The 26,276-nt window shown below is 43.7% G+C and overlaps 1 protein-coding gene across 5 annotated transcripts in view; it reads left to right on the plus strand.

Annotated features, from left to right (window-relative positions):
• The window catches only part of LOC117369433 (vacuolar fusion protein CCZ1 homolog), a 69,088-nt gene that overhangs the window by 35,561 nt on the left and 7,251 nt on the right, over nt 1-26,276 (plus strand). For all 5 annotated transcript variants that reach the window (XM_033964013.1, XM_033964010.1, XM_033964011.1 and 2 more), the window contains 2 exons: nt 11,578-11,611; nt 16,725-16,842. In XM_033964013.1, coding sequence (XP_033819904.1) covers nt 11,578-11,611; nt 16,725-16,842 — 152 coding nt within the window. The remainder of the gene's footprint in view (nt 1-11,577; nt 11,612-16,724; nt 16,843-26,276) is intronic.

A 26,276-nucleotide genomic window follows, 5' to 3' on the forward strand; every position in this document is an offset into this window, starting at 1 on the left:
TCCCCAGACTTTACCTGGTGGTCTAGCGGTGATGCGGGGCAGGAGCGATCTTCCTACGCTCCTGCCCCGTGCAGAGCCGTCATCAAAAATGGCTGCCGTGGGACCACCATTTTTGATGACGGCTCGGCACGGGGTAGGAGCGTAGGAAGATCACTCCTGCCCCGCGTCACCGCTAGACGGTGACAGGTCAAATGCGTGCAAGACAACAGCGCGCGGACAAAAATGCAAAGACAAATTAGCGCAAAGATAATACCACGCAAAGACAATAGCGCGCGAGACAATTGAGCGCAAGGATAACTCAGCGCAACGACAATTCAGCGCTCCTCAAAATGGTGCGTGGCTAACGAAGGGCACGCACACGTTCAGCACGTTAACACGTGATCACGTCACCACGTTATCAGTATGGTTCCCTTGCCTCTTTTGCGTTTTGAATATTAGTCACTTGAATGCATTTTCGTTACTATGGTTACGTTTCCTCTTTATATATGTGTCCGAACAGCCCGCCCTCCTTTCGCTGCCTGACCGTGTCCGTTATAGGTAAAGGTCTGGTTTTGCTAGAACTTGATCTATAACGAATATTTGTCTTGTTCAGATTTTACTCGCCTCTGGTGAGAGCAAATGTACTTCCACATTTCAGATTTCTTCATTTACAGGTATGTTTATATTTATCCCAGGACAAGCAGGCAGCATATTCTTAACACATGGGTGACGTCACCGACGGAGCCCTCGGTACGGACCTTTTTAACTAGAAGTTTCTAGTTGGCTGCACCGCGCGTGCGCGAGTGCCTTCCCGCCCGACGGAGGAGTGCGTGGTCCCCAGTTTCTTCGTTTCCGCGGAGCGAAGAAGACGCGTGTGTTTTTTCAACGGCCGTTGAAACCACTTTTTTGCCTTCCCGCTCGCGCTTTTTTCCCTATTTTTTCTTCTTTTGCCTTCGGGTTTCTTTTTCCTTTGATTTGTAAAAAAAAAAAAAAAAAAAAACTTTGCTTTTTTTCCCCTTTTTTTCGATTTTGCCCCGGCGGGGCCTGTTGCCATTATACAGGCCTCGGGGTTCGATTTTGCGGAGGCTGTTTTCCCCTTCATGCCCCCGCAGGTCGGTTTTAAAAAGTGCCAGCGGTGTGCACGCCCGATCTCCCTCACTGACCCACACAATTGGTGTTTGCAGTGTTTGGGTCCGGAGCATCGGGCGGACTCCTGCACCCGCTGTGCCACTCTTAAAAAGAGAACACTCAAAAACCGAAGAATTCAACAAACTCTTTTGTTCGGCACCGGGTCGGCGATGGACTCCTCGACATCGACAGCGGTACCACAGAAATCGGCACCGTCTACTTCGACACCGCCCGACCCCGCATCGGCGTCTCTGGCGCCAGGTAAGCCGGCTAAGAAGCCTCCCTCTTCCCTCGAGCGCCCTCCAACTACGGTGGCGACACCGACCTTGCCGGCCTCGCGCCGACCCCGCAAGCGCTCCGCCCCGATCTCGGTGAGTGCCTCGTCATCGGCCTCCTCATCGCCGGGGCGTGGAGCGGCATCTAAGGAACCGAAGCAAAAGAAAGCGGTTCCGATGCCACCCCTAGATGACCGTATTTCGGCCATCTTAAAAGTTCAACTCCAGGAACAGTTACAGCGACAGCTCGAGCACCTGTTGCCCACTATCCTGGCACCGCTCCTTCCGGTACCAGACCGGCCCGAGCCCCGTACCGAGCCCCCGGTATCCACCCCTTCGGTACCTATCAACACCTCCATGCCGATTCTTTCGGCTGAGCAACTTCATTCCCATCCGGTGGTTCACTCCCATACCACGACGGATCCTCCTCGGCACCAGGCAGAGCGTCATACCTCCCGTGACCGGGATCGACGCCGCTCCTCCTCTCCTGGTACCGTTTCGGTGCGCTCTGGAAAATCTTTATCCAAAACTCGCCATACCGCACCTTCCACCCCGGTGTCTCGACATGCACCAGAGGTCCGGGACCCGGACTTATGGGAGGAATCCCCTCCCGGTACCGAGGAGGATCCCTCCTCATCTGATGAGGACCCGTCGGCACCCGATACCACCTCCAAACCGGAGCAGTCCTCCTTTTCGAAATTTCTAAGGGAGATGTCTGCAGCCCTATCCCTTCCTCTAGAATCTGACTCAAAAAAGTCTCAAGCCTTCCTGGAGGCTTTAGATTTTGAACAACCTCCTAAGGAGTTCCTCAAGCTTCCCGTGCATGACATCCTACGGGAGACTTTTTACAAAAACTGGGAGAATTCCCTTACGGTACCGGGGGGCCCCCGTAAACTGGACAACCTCTATCGTGTCATCCCTATCCCAGGGTTCGACAAGTCTCAATTGCCCCATGAGTCCCTTCTTGTTGAATCCACCTTAAAAAAGACTCAGGGCTCCAGTGTCTATGCCTCTACCCCTCCTGGCAGAGAGGGTAAGACCATGGACAAGTTTGGCAAGAGGCTCTACCAGAATGCCATGCTGGCCAACAGGGCGAACAACTATTCATTCCATTTTTCTTTCTATATGAAACATTTGGTCCAACAGCTGTCCGCCCTCCAAAAGTACCTGCCGGAGCGCAAGGTCCCACTGTTCCAACAGCACATCTCTGGCCTTCTTCAATTGCGCAAGTTTATGGTCCGCTCGATATACGACTCATTCGAGCTCACCTCCCGTGCCTCTGCCATGGCCGTAGCCATGCGCCGCCTGGCCTGGCTGAGAGTCTCCGACCTGGACATCAACCACCAGGATCGTCTAGCCAACGCCCCCTGTCTCGGGGATGAACTTTTTGGAGAGTCACTGGATTCCACCACCCAGAAACTCTCCGCCCATGAAACCAGGTGGGACACCCTGATCAAACCAAAGAAGAAGGCTCCGCCTGCCCGACCTTATCGACCTCAGTCGTCTTATCAGCGCAGGTTCTCAGCCAGGCCACTCAATCCGCCTCCTCAACAACCTCGGCGGCCCCGTCAACAACAGCACCATGCCCAGGCTCGTTCTCAGGCTACTCAACCCTCCAAGCCTCTTCAGCCTGCCAAGCAGTCTCAGCCCTTTTGACTCTTCTCTCCAGGGCATAGCCAGTCTTCCACCTTCGCTACCTCTTCCACAACCAATCTGAGGTCGTCTCACCATATTCTCCAGCCGTTGGGAGGTCATCACATCGGACCAGTGGGTCCTCAACATCATCCGCCACGGCTACACTCTCAACTTCCAGACTCTTCCATCAGACAACCCTCCCGTAGAGTCTGCTTCACACTCATCTCAAACCCCCCTCCTCCTGAGGGAGGTTCAATCCCTCCTCCTTCTCAATGCCATCGAAGAAGTACCTCCAGATCACTGGGGTCAGGGATTCTACTCCCGCTACTTCCTGGTACCCAAAAAGACGGGAGACCTCCGTCCAATTCTCGATCTCAGGGACCTCAACAAGTGTCTGGTAAAGGAGAAGTTCAGAATGCTCTCCCTTGCCACACTCTACCCTCTTCTTTCTCAGAACGACTGGCTATGTTCCCTGGACCTCAAAGAGGCCTACACTCACATCTCCATCAATCCGACTTCTCGCCGCTATCTGCGGTTCCAAGTACTGCAACGCCACTATCAGTACAAGGTGCTACCGTTTGGCCTCGCTTCCTCACCCAGAGTCTTCACCAAATGCCTCATAGTAGTTGCGGCCTTCCTCAGGTCTCACAACCTCCAGGTGTTCCCCTACTTGGACGATTGGTTGGTGAAAGCACCTTCATCTCAACTTGTGCTACAGGCTACTCATCACACCATCTCTCTCCTCCACCTCCTGGGGTTCGAGATCAACTACCCCAAGTCGCACTTACTTCCCACCCAGCGACTTCAATTCATCGGAGCTGTTCTGGACACCACTCTAATGAGGGCTTTTCTTCCCTCCGATCGTCAGTGGACTCTGCTCCACCTCTGTCGTCAGGTGCTCCAACACTCCTCCATCCCTGCTCGACAAATGATGGTCCTCCTGGGACACATGGCCTCGACAGTACATGTCCTTCCTCTGGCACGTCTCCACCTCCGCACGCCTCAATGGACTCTCGCCAACCAATGGTCACAGACTACAGATCTTCTTTCTCATCCCATCTCTGTGACATCATCTCTTCAGCAATCTCTCCAATGGTGGTTGAACTCCTCAAATCTTTCCAGGGGTCTGCTCTTTCATCTGCCCCCTCACTCTATGATCATCACCACGGATGCGTCCCCCTGTGCTTGGGGAGCTCACCTAGGAGATCTACGCACCCAGGGTCTTTGGACCCCACAGGAGCGTCGACATCACATCAATTTCCTGGAACTCAGAGCCATGTTCTACGCCCTCAAGGCTTTCCAACATCTTCTCTGCCCTCAGGTTCTCCTCCTGTGCACAGACAATCAAGTCGCCATGTACTACATAAACAAACAAGGCGGCACCGGATCTCGCCCCCTTTGTTTGGAGGCTCTACGCATCTGGACCTGGGCCACGGACCGCAATCTCTTCCTCAAGGCGGTCTATATCCAGGGCGAACAGAACTCCCTGGCCGACAATCTCAGCCGCATCCTTCAACCTCACGAGTGGACGTTGGACCCTCCGACTCTACTCTCCATCTTTGCTCGATGGGGCACTCCGCATGTGGACCTCTTTGCAGCACCTCACAATCATCAGCTGCCCCTCTTCTGCTCCAGACTCTTCTCTCCTCATCGTCTGGCCCCGGATGCATTCCTACTCGATTGGAGGGATCGATTCCTGTATGCCTTCCCTCCACTTCCTCTGATGTTGCGGACCTTGTCCAAGCTCCGCAAGGACAAAGCCACCATGATTCTCATCGCCCCTCGGTGGCCTCGTCAACACTGGTTCTCCCTCCTGCTCCAACTCAGCTCCAGGGAGCCCATTCCTCTTCCTGTGTTTCCTACTCTACTTACACAGCAGCATCAGTCTCTACTGCATCCCAATCTGTCTTCACTCCACCTGACAGCTTGGTTTCTCTCGGGCTGACCTCTCCGGAGAATCTATCTCAACCGGTCCGCCTCATTTTGGACGCCTCCAGGAAACCGGCCACTCTCCAATGTTACCATCAGAAGTGGACCAGATTCTCCTCGTGGTGTCTCCGGCATCATCATGAACCCACCTCTCTAGCGGTGGAACTTGTATTGGATTATCTGCTCTCGCTGTCCAATGCTGGCCTCAAGTCTACCTCCATCAGAGTCCACCTCAGTGCCATCACTGCGTTTCATGAGCCTATTCTCGGAAAACCCCTCACGGCTCATCCTCTGGTTTCCAGATTTATGAGAGGTCTCTTCAATATCAAACCGCCTCTCAAGCCTCCTCCTGTCGTCTGGGACCTGAATGTGGTTCTATCAGCACTCATGAAACCTCCGTTTGAGCCTCTTGCCACAACTTCGCTCAGGCTTCTTACCTGGAAGGTGCTTTTCCTAATTGCCATCACCTCTGCCAGGAGAGTTAGCGAACTGCATGCACTGGTTGCTGACCCACCGTTCACTGTTTTTCACCATGACAAGGTTGTTCTGCGTACCCACCCTAAATTCCTTCCCAAGGTGGTCTCGGCTTTTCACCTCAACCAGTCCATTGTGTTGCCCGTCTTCTTCCCTAAGCCTCACTCGCATCCTGGGGAACAGGCGTTGCACACACTGGATTGTAAGCGTGCCCTTGCTTACTACCTTGATCGTACCAGAGCTCACCGAACATCCCCTCAGCTATTTTTGTCCTTCGATCCCAACCGTTTGGGTCGTCCTGTCTCCAAACGGACACTTTCAAATTGGCTTGCTGCCTGTATTGCATTCTGCTATGCTCGGGCCGGTCTCTCACTGGAAGGAGCTGTCACGGCCCACAGAGTCCGAGCTATGGCTGCTTCTGTACCTTTCCTCCGTTCCACGCCCATCGAGGAAATCTGCAAGGCAGCCACTTGGTCCTCAGTTCACACGTTCACTACTCACTACTGTCTGGATGCGTTCTCCAGACGGGATGGACACTTCGGCCAATCTGTGTTACAAAATTTATTTTCATAATGGCCAACCATCCCCCCTCCCTCTTTGTTAGCTTGGAGGTCACCCATGTGTTAAGAATATGCTGCCTGCTTGTCCTGGGATAAAGCACAGTTACTTACCGTAACAGGTGTTATCCAGGGACAGCAGGCAGATATTCTTACATCCCACCCACCTCCCCGGGTTGGCTTCTTAGCTGGCTTATCCTAACTGGGGACCACGCACTCCTCCGTCGGGCGGGAAGGCACTCGCGCACGCGCGGTGCGGCCAACTAGAAACTTCTAGTTAAAAAGGTCCGTACCGAGGGCTCCGTCGGTGACGTCACCCATGTGTTAAGAATATCTGCCTGCTGTCCCTGGATAACACCTGTTACGGTAAGTAACTGTGCTTTCTGGTTCACGCGCACGCAGAGCGTATATTTTTATGTCTCTACTTTTGAAAGCTATATAAGATGCGCGCTACACAATCGCAAGAAAACCGAGGGTATAATAATAAAACTCTGAGTGAACTTGTTCAAATTAAAGTTTTGTTGATTTCTTCATTTACAGGTATGTTTTCCCGCTCGTGCTTGTTACTGAAAATGATTTGAGCGGAATTGTCTTGCGCTCAAATGTCTTGCGCTCAGTTGTCTTGGCGCTTAGTTGTCTTGCCACTCAGTTGTCTTTGCGCTCAGTTGTCTTGCGCCCATTTGTCCACGCGCTGTTGTCTTGCGTGCATTTGACTATGAACCCCGCTAGACCACCAGGTAAGGTCTGGGGAGGTCCGGGCTGCTGTGATTCAGCCTTTAAAAACTAGGGGGAGGTCCAGGGCAAAAAAATCACGAATAACCAAAATTCGCGGGTACTAAGCCTGTGGATTTGGAGGGAGGTGTATACTTTCTGGGACATCAGGTGAGAGACACACTAGCAATATAGAATTAGTACAGGCAAGAATATGGATATATGCCTAGTGCAGGATGTTAAACTACAAAAATATCCCCTCCCCTCAAACTCCCACCCTTCATATAGCAACAGTCCCAGGGACATGACAATGAAGCCGACGGCACAGTGCGCAGCGGCAGTTAAGAAGGCAAATAGAATGCTAGGTATAATCAAGAAGGGTATTACAACCAGAACGAAAGAAGTTATCCTGCCGTTGTATCGGGCGATGGTGCGTCCACATCTGGAGTACTGCATCCAATATTGGTCGCCGTACCTTAAGAAGGATATGGCGTTACTCGAGAGGGTTCAGAGGAGAGCGACGCGTCTGATAAAGGGGATGGAAAACCTTTCATACGCTGAGAGATTGGAGAAACTGGGACTCTTTTCCCTGGAGAAGAGGAGACTTAGAGGGGATATGATAGAGACTTACAAGATCATGAAAGGCATAGAGAGAGTAGAGAGGGACAGATTCTTCAAACTTTCAAATAATAAAAGAACAAGAGGGCATTTGGAAAAGTTGAAAGGGGACAGATTCAAAACGAATGCTAGGAAGTTCTTCTTTACCCAACGTGTGGTAGACACCTGGAATGCGCTTCCAAAGGACGTAATAGGGCAGAGTACGGTACTGGGGTTCAAGAAAGGATTGGACAACTTCCTGCTGGAAAAGGGGATAGAAGGGTATAGATAGAGGATTACTGCACAGGTCCTGGACATGTTGGGCCGCCGTGTGCGCGGACTGCTGGGCACGATGGACCTCGGGTCTGACCCAGCGGAGGCATTGCTTATGTTCTTTTGTTAATGCCAAAAGACAGTCCTCACTACACACAAGCACTCTCAATGAAGCACTCTCCAAGCAACATAATGATCCCAGATTTTATGATATGACTGCAAAAGTATTACGTTGGAATGATTCAATTAAAGAGTGGGAGCACTAGCTTGAAAGATGGCGATGCTAAGTAGAGCTTCCTGGGGCCTGAGTCATGGTCTTCGGGCTGACGGGTGGTGCAACATGATGCCCGATCCGCTCGACTTTGGAAGATTCTGACATTTGTGGTGGCACTGCCTGGGGTTGGAGTCTGCATGTTGAATGCATACCTGACGACACAGCGTCATTCCCATGAGAGACCCGAGTTCAAACCCTACTCTCACTTGCGCATTCGGACCAAGCCTTTCCCCTGGGGCAATGGAGACAAGACTCTTTCACAACCCACTATGAGGATAGGGAACATTAACTTGGAAGTCGGGATCACAAGCTTGCTGGGAGGCCTCAGCTGACCATGGTCAGATTTGCTTACTTGTCTGTCATCTGAATTTATAAACTTTCTTGCAAATGAGATGGATAACCTGGACATACAGATGGATCAGCTGGACATAATGGCCTCACTTGTGTATGCTGGACACATAATCAGATTGAGCTTTGGATGATGGCTTTCAAATTGAAATTGAATAAGGAAAAAACTAAATTCTTTCTGGCAACACCTAATGATAAGCTCAGAGAAACAGTGATATGTGTGAATGGGTTGGATTACAATATAGAACAATCCATTAAAATATTAGGGGTAATGCTGGATAAACACCTTACTTTGGAGAAACACGCCGATTTACTTATTAAGAAATGTTTTTCAGTGCTCTGGAAGCTTTGTACCATCAAGAAATATTTTGATGAAGTCTCTTCGGTTGTTGGTGCAATCTTCCATTTTAAGAATACTGGACTACTGTAACATTGTATATGTAGGGTCTTATTTGAAAATTCGTAAGAGATTAAGGGTAGTCCAGAACACTGCTGTTCGCCTCAATTTTGGTTTAAGAAAAATGGGAGCATATCACTCTTTTCTATCACAAACTGCACTGGCTAGAATATTGTTTAAATTTTCTTGTATTTGTTACAAAGTAGCGTTTGGTCTGTCACCAGGTTATCTTCTTTCTCATTTTTCTTGGAGTCATTTTAATAAAAATACACGGAGAGCGTAGTTATTTACTTATCCTTCTATAAAATCTCGCTGCTCTAAGAGGTTCCTTAAGAAAACTTTCTCTTTTCAGGCCGCTGAAATGAATACATGGCTTGGAAAAATGATGTTAGAAGCTTCTTCTTACTTAGATTTTAGGAAATTACTAAAGACTCAATTATTTAATAGGCTGACATCGTAATGGTTTCGCCTTTTCTCTTATTTCAACTATGTTTGCATTTTATTCTTATGTTTCTTACCTGCGTGGTTTGCACTTTCATCTTGGTCAATTTTATTGAAATGTTTGTACCTTTATTCTTTTTTTTTTTTTTTAATTCTTTATTCAGTTTTAACTCTTGCATCAAGTGTACAAAATTCAATCAGATAATTCGTACAAATCACTTGACATTCTAACAATTATTGTCAAATGCATATAAAAAAGACCCCTCCCCCCACCCATCCCATTCATCAGGAATAAACCCATTAAATCACATAACATACCTCCCCATATTAAATATAGTCCTATGTAATAAAAAGGTGTCTAATCATTAGAATATGCAATCAATGGCCCCCAAATCTTTTTGAAACTATTATAATTTCCTTGCTGTATAGCAAGCACTCTCTCCAGTTTATAAATATGACAAACTGAATTCCACCAAAAGGTATAATTAAGTTTAGTATAGTCCTTCCAATTTCCAGTAATGGGTTGAATGGTAACACCAGTATTAACAAATAAAATAGTATCATAGGATAGGGCAACATGATTTTCTAACATTGAATTAATTTGGGACCAAATTAACTTCCAAAAGGCATTGACAAAGAGACAGAAAAAAAGTAAATGATCTAGAGTCCCAGCATCTAAATTACAATTTTATCGTGATTTTTATTGAAAATGTATGCATGTATTATTTTTTGGGGTTTTTTCATACTGTGAGCCACTTAGAACCTTCCCGGCATGGTGGCATATAAATAACTTATTATTATTTTTATTATTATTGCTCTTTATTCCTCCTGCGTTAAATGTTTTGAAATGCATTTTTTGACTTCTGGTGGTGTCCTTTTTTTTTAGCAGAAGTCACATAAATAAAGGCACTGTAAATTTTAAAAAAGATTTAAACATAATAATACTTAAGATAATCATAAAACGAAATGAAATGATCATCAGAACATAGTTCTCTTTAATGGTAAATTGTACTTCTTTGACATGCTCAGTGCTCTAGTTCTTCTGCAGTTTTATATAATCTGGCCTTCAGCCCACTCAACTCTATTACTTTTAACTTTTTGTAGTTTTAAAAACAGTACCATTGTAATCTGTAATCTATGGGCCTGTTTTACAAAGCCGCACGGCAACAGTCCCGAAGCCCTTTAAATCTCTATGGGCTTCGAGGCCATTACCGCAGCGGCCCGCGCAGAACGGCTTCATAAAAGAGGCCCTATATTTAAGCAGCATAATTCTTAACTCATTCGGCTCTAATTTTAAGGGCTTTATGGGAAAAAGAAATTGGTATTCATAGATTAATTCTCACATCTTATTCAGCCTTTAGAAAAATGTTGAAAACATATCTTTTTGGTAAACATCATGATTAATAATAATAATAACTATTTTTATATACCGCCATACCACAAACAGTTCTAAGCGGTTAATTTACTGTATTTATTACATTTCAGCTTTCAGATAATTGTTGGAAATATAATCTATGCTAAACGTTATGGTTGATTGTGACCTACTACATTTAGTAATTCTGGACTTGTAAACCGCACAGAACTGTGAGGTCGTTGGCGGTATATAAGTATGTAATGTAATACCGCCAATAAACATCTGTTAGCTCGTTTAGTAAGTTTCAAAGACCTGAAATGAGGAGGGGACTGAAGCGAGACTGATGCATCTGTAATCGGCTCTTGCTATGTTTGTTTGTTTATTTAAGATTTGATCTACCGCTCCTGAATTTTACTGACCTAAGCGGTTTACAAAGTATCAAACTCAAATGAAATTAGGTAATTGAGAAAAACTACCCTATCTGTCCCGAAGGCACACAATAAAGTACCTGATAAACTAAAAATATGTAATAACAACATATAATACATTTCCAAGATCAAAAATCAAGAAATAGAAATAGTGGAAGAAGATAAAAAAATTAAAAATAAAATAAAACAAATTTAAGAGATAGAAAAGTCTCTGAAGCGGCCTGATAGCAAACAGTCATATTTTAGGGCAGGTCTTAATACAACTCCCGGCGCAGCCCACTTCACAGATCCGTCACTGGCAGAGCTTGAGAGCATCCAAGAAATGAACATTTCTAAAACATATCCACTAAAACTGTTATATGAAATAAATAAAACCAAATCAACACAAATCAGTACAAATTAATACAAATTGAGGCAGATTGCGGTCCCCATTCCATTCTTCAATTCTTGAGAGCCATTTGTAAAGTTGATAGTTGTAAAGATGTTTTTAATACTGGTACTATTGTGTTTATGGTTCTGTTAGCGTCTTATCCCCCCCCTCCCCTCCCTGTTTACAAAACCGCACAAGAGGTTTTTAGCGCTGGCCGGTGCGCGGAATGCTCTGTGCTGCTCCGAAATTCATGGTGTTCCTATGAGCATTGGCGTTCCTATGAGTACGCTGGCTCGCACTAAAAACATCTTGCATGGTTTTGTAAAGGGGGGGGGTTAGTCTCCATTAAAGGGTAATTTAACAAGAATCGACCTTCTGACATGAATGATTTCTTTTCTGTTTTTCAGGCCATGAGTGCGGTTGTTTGTTTTATGATTGAAGGTGAGCATCCCTTAACACAACTGGGAGCCGATAAGCTAAAGCAAATGAATTTCACTGGATACTTCTCTCTGCATCTGTGGGTATTCAGTCATTTGTAAAAGATTTTCTTCCACCCTGTGCTCTACAGTATGTACATAGGAGTCTTGTCCCTGGGATTCATCTGCATTTTGCTTCAGTCTTTCCTGTATATCTCTCTGATGAATACCAGGGTTCTGCTCTGGAAGATCCCAAATACTTTGGTGTATGCACTTTTCTCATCCACATGTGTCTTGAATATTTTAATCTGTGGAACCGAAGTGCATTCCCTGTATAGCAGATTTTCATTCCAAAGTGCCCAGTCGCTGACCCCTGGTCTCTCATGTTAAGTCTACAATTTCATGTTTCATTTTTTATTTGCTACACCGCAAAATCATTAAAACACTGAAGTGGTTTACGTTCCGATTAAAATGTTTACGGTAAGAATAGATTTGGAAACAAAAAGTAACCTTGGATACAATTTTCAATTTATAAGGGTAGGTGTTTGGGACTAAACTTAAAACTAAGAAAGATACATTAGGATGGAAGGGAATGATTAATGGAGCGTGGGCATTGTAGATAAAAGGTTAAACATTAAAAGCAGCCTCAAAATAGTGGACTTTTGGCCTGGATTTGAATAGGACTAGGGATGGAGCACGATGTACTGACTCAGGAAGTCTATTCCAGACATTAAGACCCGGATTCTCAAACCGGTGCCGATTTTCTAGACGTCAGTGGGCGCCCATACCTCCATTAAAAATGCTGTTTTTAACCGAAATTTGAGGCGCATACCAGCATCTAGAAAATCAGCACCAGAATTGTACCTATGTAGGAACTTTAGGCCACTGAATGCCAAAGTGGCATTAGGCACCCTAAAGCGCCTATGTTGGCATGATTTACACGAAGATAGGTGCCAGAAATGTAGACCCAGAAAACCCTGGCCTACATTTCCGCCACCTATTACATTGGCACCAATGCACAATTTACACATGATTGGCTGCCACTTTTAAGGCAACCACCAATATTGGTGCCAGTTTGAGAATCTGGGCCTAAGTTACACTAGTGTTCTATAAAGGAAAGTGGTTCCTGCTTTCTTTTACAAAATAAGCTGTAATTAGGGGCCCTGTATATATGTATGAGATATTGGTTTTAGTTTTGATTTTTTTTACATATCATAAATCTAAATTTTCTCTCTATGTCAACATGTTTTTATAAAAGCCTAGTGTGTTGATAGACCTTTTATATATTGTATTTGAAAGTTAGTAGAAAGGCAAAGGCTCACCTCTGTTATGTCCCTTCCAGATTCCATCCACTAGGTGTTCAGTCCCGACCCGCAGTCCGGGAGTTGAAAAAATCCACAACTTTTCTGAGCACATGCTCCACCCCCTTAGCCTGAGAGCTAGGAAACATATTCAGTTACAATTTCTGCATGCAGTCCATGCAGAAGTCTTTTGCAGTAGCTCTGCTTCTTTTTCTTATTTTACGATTAAAGTTCATTTCTCATTGGCTTTGGTGCCTTGAGACCCCTTCCCAGTAGTCCCCTGTCGGAGGAAAGGATGCAGTCCCACAGTGCCGGACTGCTGCTTCACAGAGAAACTCTGGTGGATATATGAAGCCAGCCTGCTGTGTGCCACCATTTCTAGACTCTGGGTTCCTTCCCGTGGGAGTCTGCTTGCCGGTGACCTTGTCACAGGTTTCTAGTGCAGGCTGTATGTGTCTGGAGTGAAATCCACCTGGGTTTCAAGACGCAGGCTGCCTTTCCCACACCTGATCGCGTGGATGAGGATCCGTGGGGGTGGAGGTCGTAGTCAGTCTCTGGCCAGCTGGCAGTCCAAAGAGTTCAAGTCTGGATCCATTTTGGAGCTGTTTCTGAGGCAGAAAATCCTTTCCCTCCATTCAAATGCTGTTTAAAGCTGCTGACAGTCTGGCACTGCATGCTATGAGTAAACCTCCATTATTTCCTATGAGAACTTTGGGGGTGGTTTGTAAAATGATTTTAAAATCGTTTTTCACAGTTTCTAAGGGTAGGGTTCAGGTCCCCACTTCCCCGGACCCCAAATCACTATTTTTTTATTTTCGGTAGTTGTTTACTTTTGCCGGTTTTGGCACAAATTCGTGACAGCGGCCATCTTGGATTTTAAAATCGATAGTTTTTTCTACCTTTTATTTCTGCTTCAGAAACCCCTTGATTTGACTCAAAATCATTTAGGATGGACTCCCCAGCCCCTAAGCTGTTGAATGTGGACATTGATTGTACAGGATTGGCATCGGATCAGTGATTGTGCACTGGGGGAGGAGGGTGGGAGCTTCAGACTTCTCCTCCTCCAAGTGATTTTAGGCTGGGGAGCCAGCCTAAGTCCATGCCTTCTGATGAAAATCTCGCCAAGAGGCTGTTCTGGAGTCTAGCGCAAAACTCCTGCGTTCCGAATCTGGGGACTCTTTTGGCTCGATGCATGTACCTCAACAGAGCCCTGCCATGGTTGCAGAGTGCGCCTTTTCACTGGATTTTATTCAGCTCCTCTGAAAGGTGTATCCTCAGACCCCGCTCGTTTGACACAGCTGGCGGGCGTGTCGGGGCTTTTTCGCTCTGTTGCATCTGTGGCGAAGCTTCCTGTTCAGGAGCCTTTACTGCAGGGCCTGCTCCATTCAGGGGCAGTGGACTCCTGGTTCGCAACGTTGGGTGCCCAATCATCTGGAGCTTCGGGACATTTTGGCTGGTGCTACTCGCTCTCCAGCCCCTTCAGAAAGGACCAGCGGTGCAAGTTTCTTCAATGCCACAGCGGTGGCATATGTCCATCACGAGGGAACTCTCATGCTCTCTCTCTTGGGCCAGAAAGATTGTCGGATGGAAGCACATCTTCTGTCTTTCTTGGTGGCCGGTGGCCTGTGGGGCTGGATTCGACAATGTTCAGGCAAGCTTCCTAGGCTGAAGGCTCCTGGTCTCAGGAGCATGGTCCCTCTTGCAGGAAGCATTCTGTCTGATCTTACAAGAACTGAGGTTAGCCCCAGAGGGTCTTGTTGGCTTCGGCAGAGATCTTGAAGGCCAGGCGCTTTTTTGGTCAACAGACAGCGAGGAAGCTAGGGCCAGATGCCTTGGTTTGGCCCTGGCTGACTTATGAGTTCCTGTATGTATTCCCTCCATGGCCTCTGGTTGGTCGGGTCATCCGCTGGATAGCAATGCATCCCAGCCTGGTAGGCTGTGCTAGGGATCAGGTGGAGCCTGAGAGGGCTCCCATTTTGGTAGTTCTGGCTTTCCTTCAGGAGGGTTTAGACAAGGGTTTGGCAGTGGCCTCCATGAAAGTTTGGGTTGCAGGATTTTTGTGTTTTCAAGTTTCAAGTTTAATTAAAATTTTTTATACTGCCTAATCAGCCTTCTAGGCGGTGTAAAAAAATTATAGAAGAAAACAATAGTTAAAATACAAATTTAAAAAGACGGGACAACAGACTTTTGGAGACATAAACCATAACAGGTGGAAACAAGAAGATAATAGGCAGGAAATACAATTTCAAAGATAAAAGATAGCAGTTTAAGGGAAAAACAATAGGAAGGTAAGTAAAAATAAAATATTTCTAAGTCGCCCTTAAAAGGGCAGTTAAGTCTCAAAGGTATCGTTAAAAAGAAAGGTCTTTAGCTTTGTCTTGAATTGATTAAGAGCTGATTCGTTGCGTAAATAAGTTGGAATGCTATTCCAAAGAGAAGGCACAGTCACAGAGGCGCTAGCTTGCTTACTGTTCATCCAGATGTGACCAAGTTATGAGGGAGCATTTCAGCTGTGTCCTCCCTTTCGTCTTCCTTTCCCTTCGTGGAATCTTAATATCGTTTTACAGGGCCTTGGAGAGCCCCCTTTTGAAGGATGTTTCTCTTCTGGACCTACTGATTAAGATGGTCTTTCTCTTTGCCATTGTCTCAGCAAAGTGTATTTTGGAGCTTTATGCTCTTTTGTGCATGGAACCCTTTCTCCGTATTACGGACTTGGGTGTTTTTTCTTCTTTCTTGCTGAAGGTGGTCTTGGCTTTCCATGCCAACCAAGAGGTTAGGTTGCCTGCATTTCATCGAACAGGTTCGGAGCGCAAAGATCAGATCTTACACAAATTGGATGTCCAGAGGGTCTTGCCCCATTATTTAGAAAGGACTATTTGATCACTTTTTTGTTCTAACTGCTGCGCCTCACCATTATAGGCCAGCGTCCCAGTCCTCGATCGCTCATTGGATTCGAATAGCCATTTCCGTGATTTATTTCGCCCATGGCAAGCAGCTGCCGATCTCGCTTAAAGCACATTCGATGAGAATGGTGGCTGTGTCGTGATGAAAATTTTTTAGGTCGGTTACTTGGTCCTCTCTTCATACTTTTACTCAGTGTTACCAAGTGTTTGTGGCAGCATGTTCTGATGCTGTTTTTGGGACCTCTGGTTTGAGGGCAGGCTCTTCTGTCCAGGTGGCTTTGGTACTTCACCTAGTGTATAGAATCCGGAAGGTATATAACAGAATGGAAGATTAGGTTTATACTTTCAATAATCTTCTTTCTGTTAGTCCCTGAAGGATTCCATATGACCCGTCCTCTCTGTATGCACTCAGTTGTTTGGAATAGCCTCCTCCTTTCTGCCTCGGTTACTCTCATTACAGGCTTGAAGATTTTCCTGCCGTTTGCCAGATCCTATGGGGAGTTTCTGTGAGTATGCATGTTACCGAAGGCCTTTCTTGGGGTGCTCACTGCACACTGCAGGTTAGTTCTACATTGTTCCTCAATGTTTTTCTGAGTTTCCTTTGTGCCTATTTATCACTTGCTAATATTTTGCAGAGCAAACCAGTTCATGAATTACTTCTGTTGATGGGGATTCGCCCCTGTACCCCTTTGTCATGGATTTGTTTAGGTATGTTGCTTGGCTTTAGGACTTAACTGGATACGTTTCCTAGCTCTCAGGCTAAGGGGGTAGAGCATGTGCCCAGAAAAGTTGTGGATTTGTGCAACTCACAGACTGCAGTTTGGGATTGAACACCTAGTGTATGGAATCCTCCAGGGACTAACAGAAAGAAGACTATCGAAGGTATAAACCTAATCTTCCAATTTTTTTTTTTTTTTTCTTTTCAACTTCTTAGCCTCAGTACAGCCATCACCAGACTTTTGCCGTAAACTGGACTGTCTTGTTGGGCCCCAACTAACTGTGTTGGCATCAGACATATGTGAACAGTACAACATTAACCGAAGGATATCAGGGTAGGTACATCCAGAATATTATGATGTTCTCGACCGTCTTGCCAAACTTGTATCTGCTAATGATTTGTATAAGAGGCTGTCGGTTTTAGAAGTTATGGTTTAGCTTTAAGAATCATTTTAGGCCAGCTAGGTGGTTCAGTCTTGCTGAGCTGTCAGGAGAACCTGGGTCGGGTCTTCCATTCTCCTGTTAGGGATGCTGTGGAGGATGAGTTTCCGGGTATGAAAGATTTGTATACAGTTCAGGCAATGTGTCTATAAATCTATTATCTGTAATCTGTATGCTTTAGGATTAGCTTCTGATTCTGGGCCAGTGTACAGTGCAGAAATCTTAAAACTAGAGATTTTCATGTCTTGGAGAAGACCTATAGTATCCTTAATTGCTGGAAATTTATTCATGTAAGATTACAGACGGCCTTTCCTGGTCTTACAAAAAAAAAAAAAAATGCTGGAGAAAATGGCTGTAAACATGTTTATTGTGATTCCTCAAACTTAAATTGCCCTCTCAAAGTGTCCGAAAATCCACCCCATGTCTGTAGAGAGGAGGTATTACCAGTAGCCTGTTTGCATCAGGGTGGAAAAGTCTTCATACAGACTGAATTTTCAACTTTATGAACATAGTTTTACAGTAAAATTCTACCTGCAGAAATAGCTAAGTTTCAAGTTTATTAAAATTTGATGAAACGCTAATCATAAATTCTAAGCGTTTAACATTTAAAAATTAAAATGGGGAACAATTAACATATTTGTTAATGACAAGACGCAACATACATGAAAACAAGAGGAGAGGGGGGGGGAAATTCAATTTAAAAAGAAAAGAGAACAATTAAGGATATAAACAAGAGGGCAGTGAGAGAAATCATTTTAAAAGTTGAATGGGATCAATACAGAAAGCGGCAAGGGTGGACCCGGAGATCATTTGGCATTCATATGCATCTTTAAAGAGGAATCTGCAAGTGATCGTGCTTCCTTTCTATCTATGGAAGTTAAAATGCACGTGTTGTGGCATGGGTGTGGGGAGGTGGGGGAACCCCACTGCCATCTTGGCAAGAGTTTGGCAGTTGGGGGGTAGTAATGTGGTGGCATTGGGTGGCCACTTTAGAGTTGTGGATTGTTTGGGACATGAGGGGGGGATGGGGGGTCGGTGAGTCCAGGTTGGGAGGCTTTCTTCGTTTTGTGGGGGACGGCCTTGTGTCAAAGTGGATCGGTCGGTCCCTGGCTGGCAGTTTCTGGTGAGCAGATGGGTCTTTTTTACCTTGTAGAGAGTGGAAATTGTTGAGAATTTAAAATGCATATAATAACACTGATCAATGACAAGCTTCAGTGCAATATTTGAATGGCATGAAGTGAATCAATTTGAAGCATTTTCTGATGATTCAGCAAAATTTTGGTGTTACTTGAAGAAATATAACTTTGGTGGGGTATATTTTGAATATTGACATTGTATTCTACTCTGAATATTATCCAAGTAAACAGGCCAATATTGTGGACTTAGAAAAAAAAAAATGCACTTGTACCTTTGCATTGACAACTGCTGCCAAATCCATGAATGCAAAGTATATGTGGTGTTATGTCCAATGCAAAGAGCTTATAAATGGCCTCCCTATAGAATGTGATAAGGAAACATGTAGGCATTGACTTACCATGAGACCTGGAATTATTTTTACTAGGACTGTGAACTCAGAGGTCTGATACCTTGCAATACAAACTTTTCACCCCTTTGTCAGTGGTAGCCTTGTATTGTAACAGTCCAACCTGCCAAATTTTAGAAATTGATTTTCTGAAATTAGCTAACAGTGGAAAGATTGATAGAGGACAGAAAATGGTATTCTGCTATGTAGGGATATAACATAAGAATTGCCATACTGGGTCAGACCAAAGGTCCATTTAGTCAAAGATCCTGTTTTGCATCAGTGGGCAATTCAGGTTACAAATATATTGTAGAGTCCCCAAAAGTAGCAAGAACTGACAGCAGCCATTCAGGAAGCGGGACCAGGCTGGAGCGCGAAAAGCACGCTCCTGCCTTGTGCACCGCTGGCTCCGACATAATGAGGAGGCAGCCGTCCAGCAAGGGAGGGGCAGGAGCGTGGAAAGCTCACTCCTGCTAATAAAATGCTGGACCACCAGAATTTAAAGGTACTGGGGGGGGGGGGGTATATTGCTCCATAAGACGCACTTTTATTTCCACCCACTTTGGGGGGGAAAAAGTGCGTCTTATGAAGCGAAAATACAGTAGTTATTTCATATAAATGAAATAAACAGAAATAATAGTCCACTTCAACAGAAAGAAGCAGCTGAAATAAAATAAAGGAAATATAAAACAATAAATCCACCCCCCTCATCATCGATCATTTCCTTTCTCTATATCCACTCATTTTACCCCAATAAAAACTTTGTTCAATCAGTACTCTTTCAAGCTGGGTAGGATCAAAGTAACTATACCTTATGGATTTCAAAGTTATCACACATTTACATGGAAAACAAAGGTAGAATACTCCTCCTAATGCTGTTAACCTACTATTTGGGTTTTTGCCAGGTTCTTGTGACCTGGATTATCCACTGTGGAAACAGGATACTGGGTTAGATGGACCATTGGTCTGACCCAGTAGGGCTATTCATATGTTAGACAAGTATAGGACAATCAAGCCATTGTGATATCACTGATGAGTTTGACTCTTAGGCATTGGTGGAATGAGGCATTATGACATCACATCTCAGCTTTGGTATATTGCTACTATTTGGGTTTCTCCCAGGTACTTGAGACCTGGATTGGCCTCTTTAGAAACAGGATATTGGGCTACATGGACCATTGGTCTGACTCAGTATGGTGGTGGTTATGTTCTTTTGCTAAAAAGCCCAAAGTAGAAAGGGCAACTTTGTGAAATCTGCTTTGAACCAATGTAAACGAGAATGTTAGTTGCTCCATTAGCATCAATTTGTCATGATTATGAAATGTGGCTTCTCCTTTACTATTTTTAAACATAACATAAATGTTTATTTATATACCGCCTTAGCCTTTCGGTTCAAGGCGGTGTACAGGGAGGTAAAAAAACGATCAGGAATAGTAATTTTTAACAAATTAGAATAATACAGTTTTACAAACGCATAAAAAGCATAAGAGGTTCCTTGAACTAAAGCAACCTGTGATTTCACTGGGAGCAACATTTCAACTGAAATATCCCTGTAAATGTATGATCCTTTTGGATCAGAATTCCCAGTTGCAATTCTTTCTTGAAGGGAAAGGGATACCAATGCATAGTGCTTCGATGTGAGGCAATCCTAATTGACTCCAAGTAGAAAAAGGTCCAGTTAATAATATGAGGCAGTATCGCTACAAATGTGGTTTCTATTTCATATTATTTTGTTGTTATAATTCTCTCTAAGATGTGAATTGTCTCCCTCCTATATGTGGGCTATTATAAGAGTTTGAGTTAATGTTAACTCTTTAGGGTCTTATGGCCGGTGATTTATTTTTCTTTGTATAATTTGATGGCTAAACTCTTTTTTGTTACATAATGTTTCATTCATCTATGTATATAAATTAATTTTAGAAAAAGCAATACATGAAAAATTGAGGTTTGTGATGGGGTAAGATGATGAGTGAAAGTTGTTTAGTCTTGGGTCAACCAGGGTTAATTTAAAACTGGGTTGTCATGTTCGGGGAAGAGGTGTGTTTTCAGGAGCTTCCTAAAATGCATGTATGATGGAGAAGAATGGACCAGTTGACTCCATTCTGGATCTTTAGAAGCTGCTTGGTAGGCTAAGAATGTATCAATGAATCTTTTATGCGAGAAACCTTTAATTGATGGGAAGGAAAAGAGTGACTGGGGTCGAGAGGTCTGCCTGGGTCTGGAAAATAAGAAATGATTGGTGAGATAATCAGGCAATAAACCATAAAGGACCTTATAGAAGAGACAGCCAAATTTTACCCGATTCTCAATTTTTTACCAGTGGAGTTTGTTGTAGAAAGGAGTTAAGTGATCAAATTTTTTTAAGTAATTATTTTTAAAAGGAGCTCAAAAGAAATAAGTGAGCCATTCCTTCCCTCATTTTACAGTATAATACCCAATACAGTAACTTGTACCTTGTCTACTAAATCATTAAAGGTTAAGACATCAGAAGCTTCTCTTGTTGACGCTGCCTTAAACTTTAATGTACTGCTCTATCTTGATAAACTGATACTGCATCCGTTGGCATTAATGGAATTAGATGACATAGGTAAGGAGTGAGATATTTAGCCTTTACGACTGAAGAGATCTGAAGGTGATTCAGTGAGCAAAGTACCAGCAGGAATGTTTTTCACTGATAAGACACTGAATTTCCCTAAATGTAGTTGGTATGGAAGAGGCTTCTAACCCTAGAAAAGATGGAAAGCCTGATTTAACCTAGTTTGAGGAATGCCAAACAATGCAGACTGGTCATGTGTAGGTGTATGAACGTCCGTGCGATTTCATACATCTCTTACTACCTAGCCCCCCTGCTTTTGGGTCTCCGTATCTATATCGGTATTTGAAAGCTGTTCATTTACTTGAGTTTTGATTGTATTCGACCTTGTCATGCTCCTAAGTTCTTTGTACTTGTATCCTCACCTTTCATGTACGGTCTTCTACTTAATTCCTGTTAACCGCATCAAAGTGAGGAAAGTTTTAAAAGGTACATGAAGGGAGAGGGGAGATCACCAGTAGGGGAGGGAAAGATATTAGTTCATGGGCAGGATGAGGAGAGAGAAAAATGGAGAGTAAATATCGTGTCTACCCGATATTGATCCTCTGGTTACACCATTGCTTCAAGCAAATAGTAATTAAGCATTCAAATTTACATAAAGATGTTGTCTTAACTTTGTACCACAAAGAAGTTGTGGCAGCTTCTGTTCACCTAAGGATTTATTGATCCATACATTTTGACTAGGAGTTCCTAAACCTTTGCACACAATTGTTGTATACAAAAAAAGTTTAATATTTATAGAATGGCTATGGCAGGGCTGGTGGTGGAATGATCACGATTATTGATTTTTAAATTGCAAAATCTCGGTGCTGGAGGGGAAGGGTCTGAAAGTTAATTTGGGAAGCAGAAGCTCTGACAAAAGGTAGTCGGCATCTTGACTTTTGGGTTCAGCGAACACCAGATGTTCCCCCCCTCCACTTGCCCCCTTTGCTGCCTGTTGTTTTAGTGCATATTGTGTTAACAAGGTAAGTAGCGCGCATGCCTGGATTGTATACGTTAGGCACCTAACTTAAGTTAAAAACGCCGTTTAAAACTGGTTTTAGAAAAAATGTAAAAATCGGCACCGGAATCACGCCAACGGATGCATTTTATGATGCCTAACACTACTATAGGTATATACCCTTTCCTCACCATTTTTGGAAATTTGTTATATCTTTAATTTTTTATTAATTGTTTACTCAGGTACTTTAGCTAAATTGTGAGCCTTTGGGACAAATAGGGAAGTTCTAAGTACCTAATTTTATTTTATTGTAACCCGTTCTGAGCTTCTGGAGAGACGGGCTATAAAAATGAATGAATAAATAAATAAATAAATAAATAAAACATCTCCAAAGGCGTAATTCATATCAAAGGTAGGTGCCAGAAATGTAGGCCTTGAAAACCCTGGCCTTCATTTCCGGCACCTACCTTTCCCAAAGGCGCAATTCTATAAACAGCGCCGTCGCATGATTGACATGCGATCAGCGGCCATTTTTGAGGTGGCTGCCGATGACGAGGCCAGATATAGAATCCAGGCTATGGTGCCATAATATATACTGTTAGCTGAATATTTTTACTGCTGTAATTGTCTTTTGCCTATATCCAGCTTATTCTTGCTGTACACCACTTTGGGTGAACTTCAAAATGGCGGTAAATTTATCCTAATAAAATATATGTGCTACTCTCCAAGTCATATTATACCAGTGTTCTATTTGTTCATTTTCAACTGTAAATTTCTTGATAAAAACATAAACCTTAGGTATTTGACATTTCCAAAAAATAGCATGTTGAGGTAACCTTTCGATAATGTTGGAATTTTGCAAGTTTAAAATTCAAAGCAGGTTCAAGGGATATAAAAGTCTCAAGCTACCTTAACGCAAGACAGACTATTGCTAGTATGGAAAGTTGAAAATATGGAAAACTATACTAAAATGTTAAATTTAAGAATACTCAACTTTCCTAAAGTACTGGCAGTGTCTCCTTGAGCTTTATTTAATAAATTTCTTAAGGAAGTATTTAAATATCCTGATTCAGGACTTCCACCTCTACCTAAAATATATTTCATTCCAGTATCAAAGAAGGTATCACAACCTGAGGCATTACCTGATCCAGCGAGCTTTTAATGGATTTAACAAGAATATTGGAAACCTCAGTGGATGAAGCCATCTCATACTCTACACCAGGGGTCTCCGAAGTCCCTCCTCGAGGGCCGAATCCAGTCAGGTTTTCGGGATTTCCCCAATGAATATGCATGAGATCTATGTGCATGTACTGCTTTCAATGCATATTCATTGGGGAAATCCCCAAAACCTGACTGGATTCGGCCCTCGAGGAGGGACTTTGGAGACCCCTGCTCTAAACTTCCGGTGACTTTTGTCTTTCAACAAGACAAAGAGGCACTTCTTAGGCTGTTTTTTAGGCTTAAAGAGGTGACCTTTATGGACTCTAAGATCTCCATGTTCCCAGATGTTTCAAAATTAACTGAGACTAGAAGAAAAGGGTTCCTGCAATTGAGACAGTCCGTACTGTCTTTGTGTGCTAAATTTCAGCTTAGGTGTCCTTGTAAATGTTTGATCCATTTGGATCAACATTCATATATTTTTTTGACCCTGTTGAAATAAATGCTGCTTATTTTACCTCATTGGAATGACTACGAGACAGCATTGTATGTTCCAAAAACAGACAATATTTTTTTATTGTTAGTATAAAGACTTACAAAATTACAGCAGCAAAGGCATAGCAGAAAGAAATATATTGTCAGTTCAGAATATGCAATGGAGAGTAGAACTTGCACTCATATGCTTAGCAGGGGGATAGCAATTCCCCGTAGCATAAGTAAGTGAATCTCTCTGGCTCTACCTGTGATGCACGTGTTTTTTTATACAGAGAAATTCTTCCTTTGTTTCAAAAAGCACATCTCCGAACTCTAGTTATGTACTTCCCTATTGGTACAAAAATATATACCTAACTATTCCTCCCCTCAGTCCACGCCTCTCTCACTTCCCCCCCCCAGGAGGGGGGGCCCTTGCAGAAACAGAGAATTCTTCATGAACTTTCTTCCTCCAGCTCTGAGATCCTTATCACCTTGCAGATGCTAATTTGTGGTTTTACAATTCTGTGCATCTTCAGGATGGCGTCCTTGTATGCTGAAAGTTGGCAAGGGTGACCTTTCAACACCCCAGCTGTTCCCATAACTTGCTTCAGAGACAGGCAGCAAATGTTTTGGTACCAAGTTCTCTCATCTCTCCACACCACATCGTCCTGCAGGGATCCTTGCTCGTTATAAATGTTTTATGGCTTTCCAGGGTGTCTGGCATATGTGAAATCATACAGCACTGATAACAGTTCAGCAGAACCTTGGAGAAATATCCTCCCAGCAGGGAATAGAGACAGGAACTTTGCAGCACAAAGGCCAGCTGGGTTAGCATTTCAAAGGATACATGTGTTCACAGACAGCAAGGTACAGGCTGGGCCTGGCTATGGGAAAATATATGTTTAAAATGTCTGTAGTGCCAGCATACACAAGTGAGGCCAGTATGTCCAGTTTATTCATTGGTATGTCCAGGTTATCCATCTCACTGTTCAGTTACGGTTTTTCCTAGAGGGGAAAGGAGTAGTCCCACCAAGTACTCCCACACGGACTTAGTCCTTAATGATTTAGAAGATGTAACACCGCTATATAGATATAGTTGTATTGTATATTTCCTTGATATTTATCAATTCCCATGATGAAATGTGAATTGCTTTATTTGAGAGATTGTTAAATCCATAAGGAGTTTTATTTACCTTTTGACTTTGTTTCCTGTTTAATAGTGTGTTAAATCTCTCTTTTTCTTTATACATATACTGGACTGGTATATTTATAAAATCAATAAAATAATAATTTTTTTAAAAATTCAAAGCCGTTTTTGAAATGGGCAAACATTAAAACATCTTAGATTGCTCAATTTGACTATTTTACTGGTTTGACTAAATAGATTTTTCTGAAGGTTGCAACGGTGCACGTTTACTCGCATTACAGGGTAAACTGACTTATGTTGACATGTGAAGCGTCGTTTGAAGCATAGTCTAGAGCAGTGGTCTCAAACTCGCGGCCCGGAATCCCGGCCCGCCAGGTACTATTTTGAGACTCTTGGTATGTTTATCATAATCACAAAAGTAAAATAAAACAGTTTCTTGATCATATGTCTCTTTAGCTATAAATTACAATATTATTATTAAGACTTAGCCAAAAGGAAAGATTTATAAACTATTAAGAGTTTTACCTCATGCAAAACTGTCATTTCTTTAATAAGACATAAACTATTTTTTCTGAGACCCTCCAAGAACCTACAAATCCAAAATGTGGCCCTGCAAAGAGTTTGAGTTTGAGACCACTGCTCTAGAGGTAATTCCTCCAGAATTGAGGACAGAATATGAGGACAGTGTTTATTTAATTTGATTTCTAGCCTGTCCTCCCAGTAGCTCAGAACAAGTCAACATTCACAGTGGAATACATTTGGACAGTACAATGACTATACAGCAACTTAAGCACAAGCTTAGAAGTACAGAGAATAGAGGACAGATTGGAAGGGGATATTTAAGAGAACCACATTGGTTAGAACAGTTGACAATGTGGTCTCTTGATCCCAGGCTTAGCAATTAGAGGTGGAAGGGAGCGAGGGATTGATTGCAGCTGGATTTCTAGTTAAAGTGGAGGGTCTTCACCGCTTTCTGGAAGGTCATCAATGAGTTCTGTAGCCTGATTTGTGTGGGGGGGAGTTGGTTGCAGAGTTGAGGGATAAAATGGCTGTAGGAGTATTTGCGGGCAGTTTCTGACAGGAGAGACCTTCCTGGGGGGATGCACAGGCTTTTCTCTGTTTCAGAGTGGAGGAGGCGGGTGAAGGTGTATAGGGGTAGCTTTGATCCTATGTAGGCTGGGGTGGTGGCACAGATTCTTTTATGTGCTATTATAAGGGCCTTGAATGTGCAGCATTTGTTGATTGGCAGCCAGTGCTCTGTGCGGAGGGCTGGGGAGATGGGGTCATGGTAGTTGAGGTTATGTAGGAGATGAACTGCTTCATTTTGGATATGCTGGAGGCATTTGAGATCCTTTTTGGCAAATCCATTAAATAAGGAGTTTCAGGCATAGAGGAGTTGGGTTAGGTCTGGTTTGGAGATGTAGGGTTTGATCCTTCGCAGTTGATGGAGGTAGTAGAAGGAGGTAGAAACTACGGCTGTACCTGATCTTCTGC

This window comes from Geotrypetes seraphini, chromosome 11, assembly GCF_902459505.1.
Source record: "Geotrypetes seraphini chromosome 11, aGeoSer1.1, whole genome shotgun sequence".
NCBI lineage: Eukaryota > Metazoa > Chordata > Amphibia > Gymnophiona > Dermophiidae > Geotrypetes > Geotrypetes seraphini.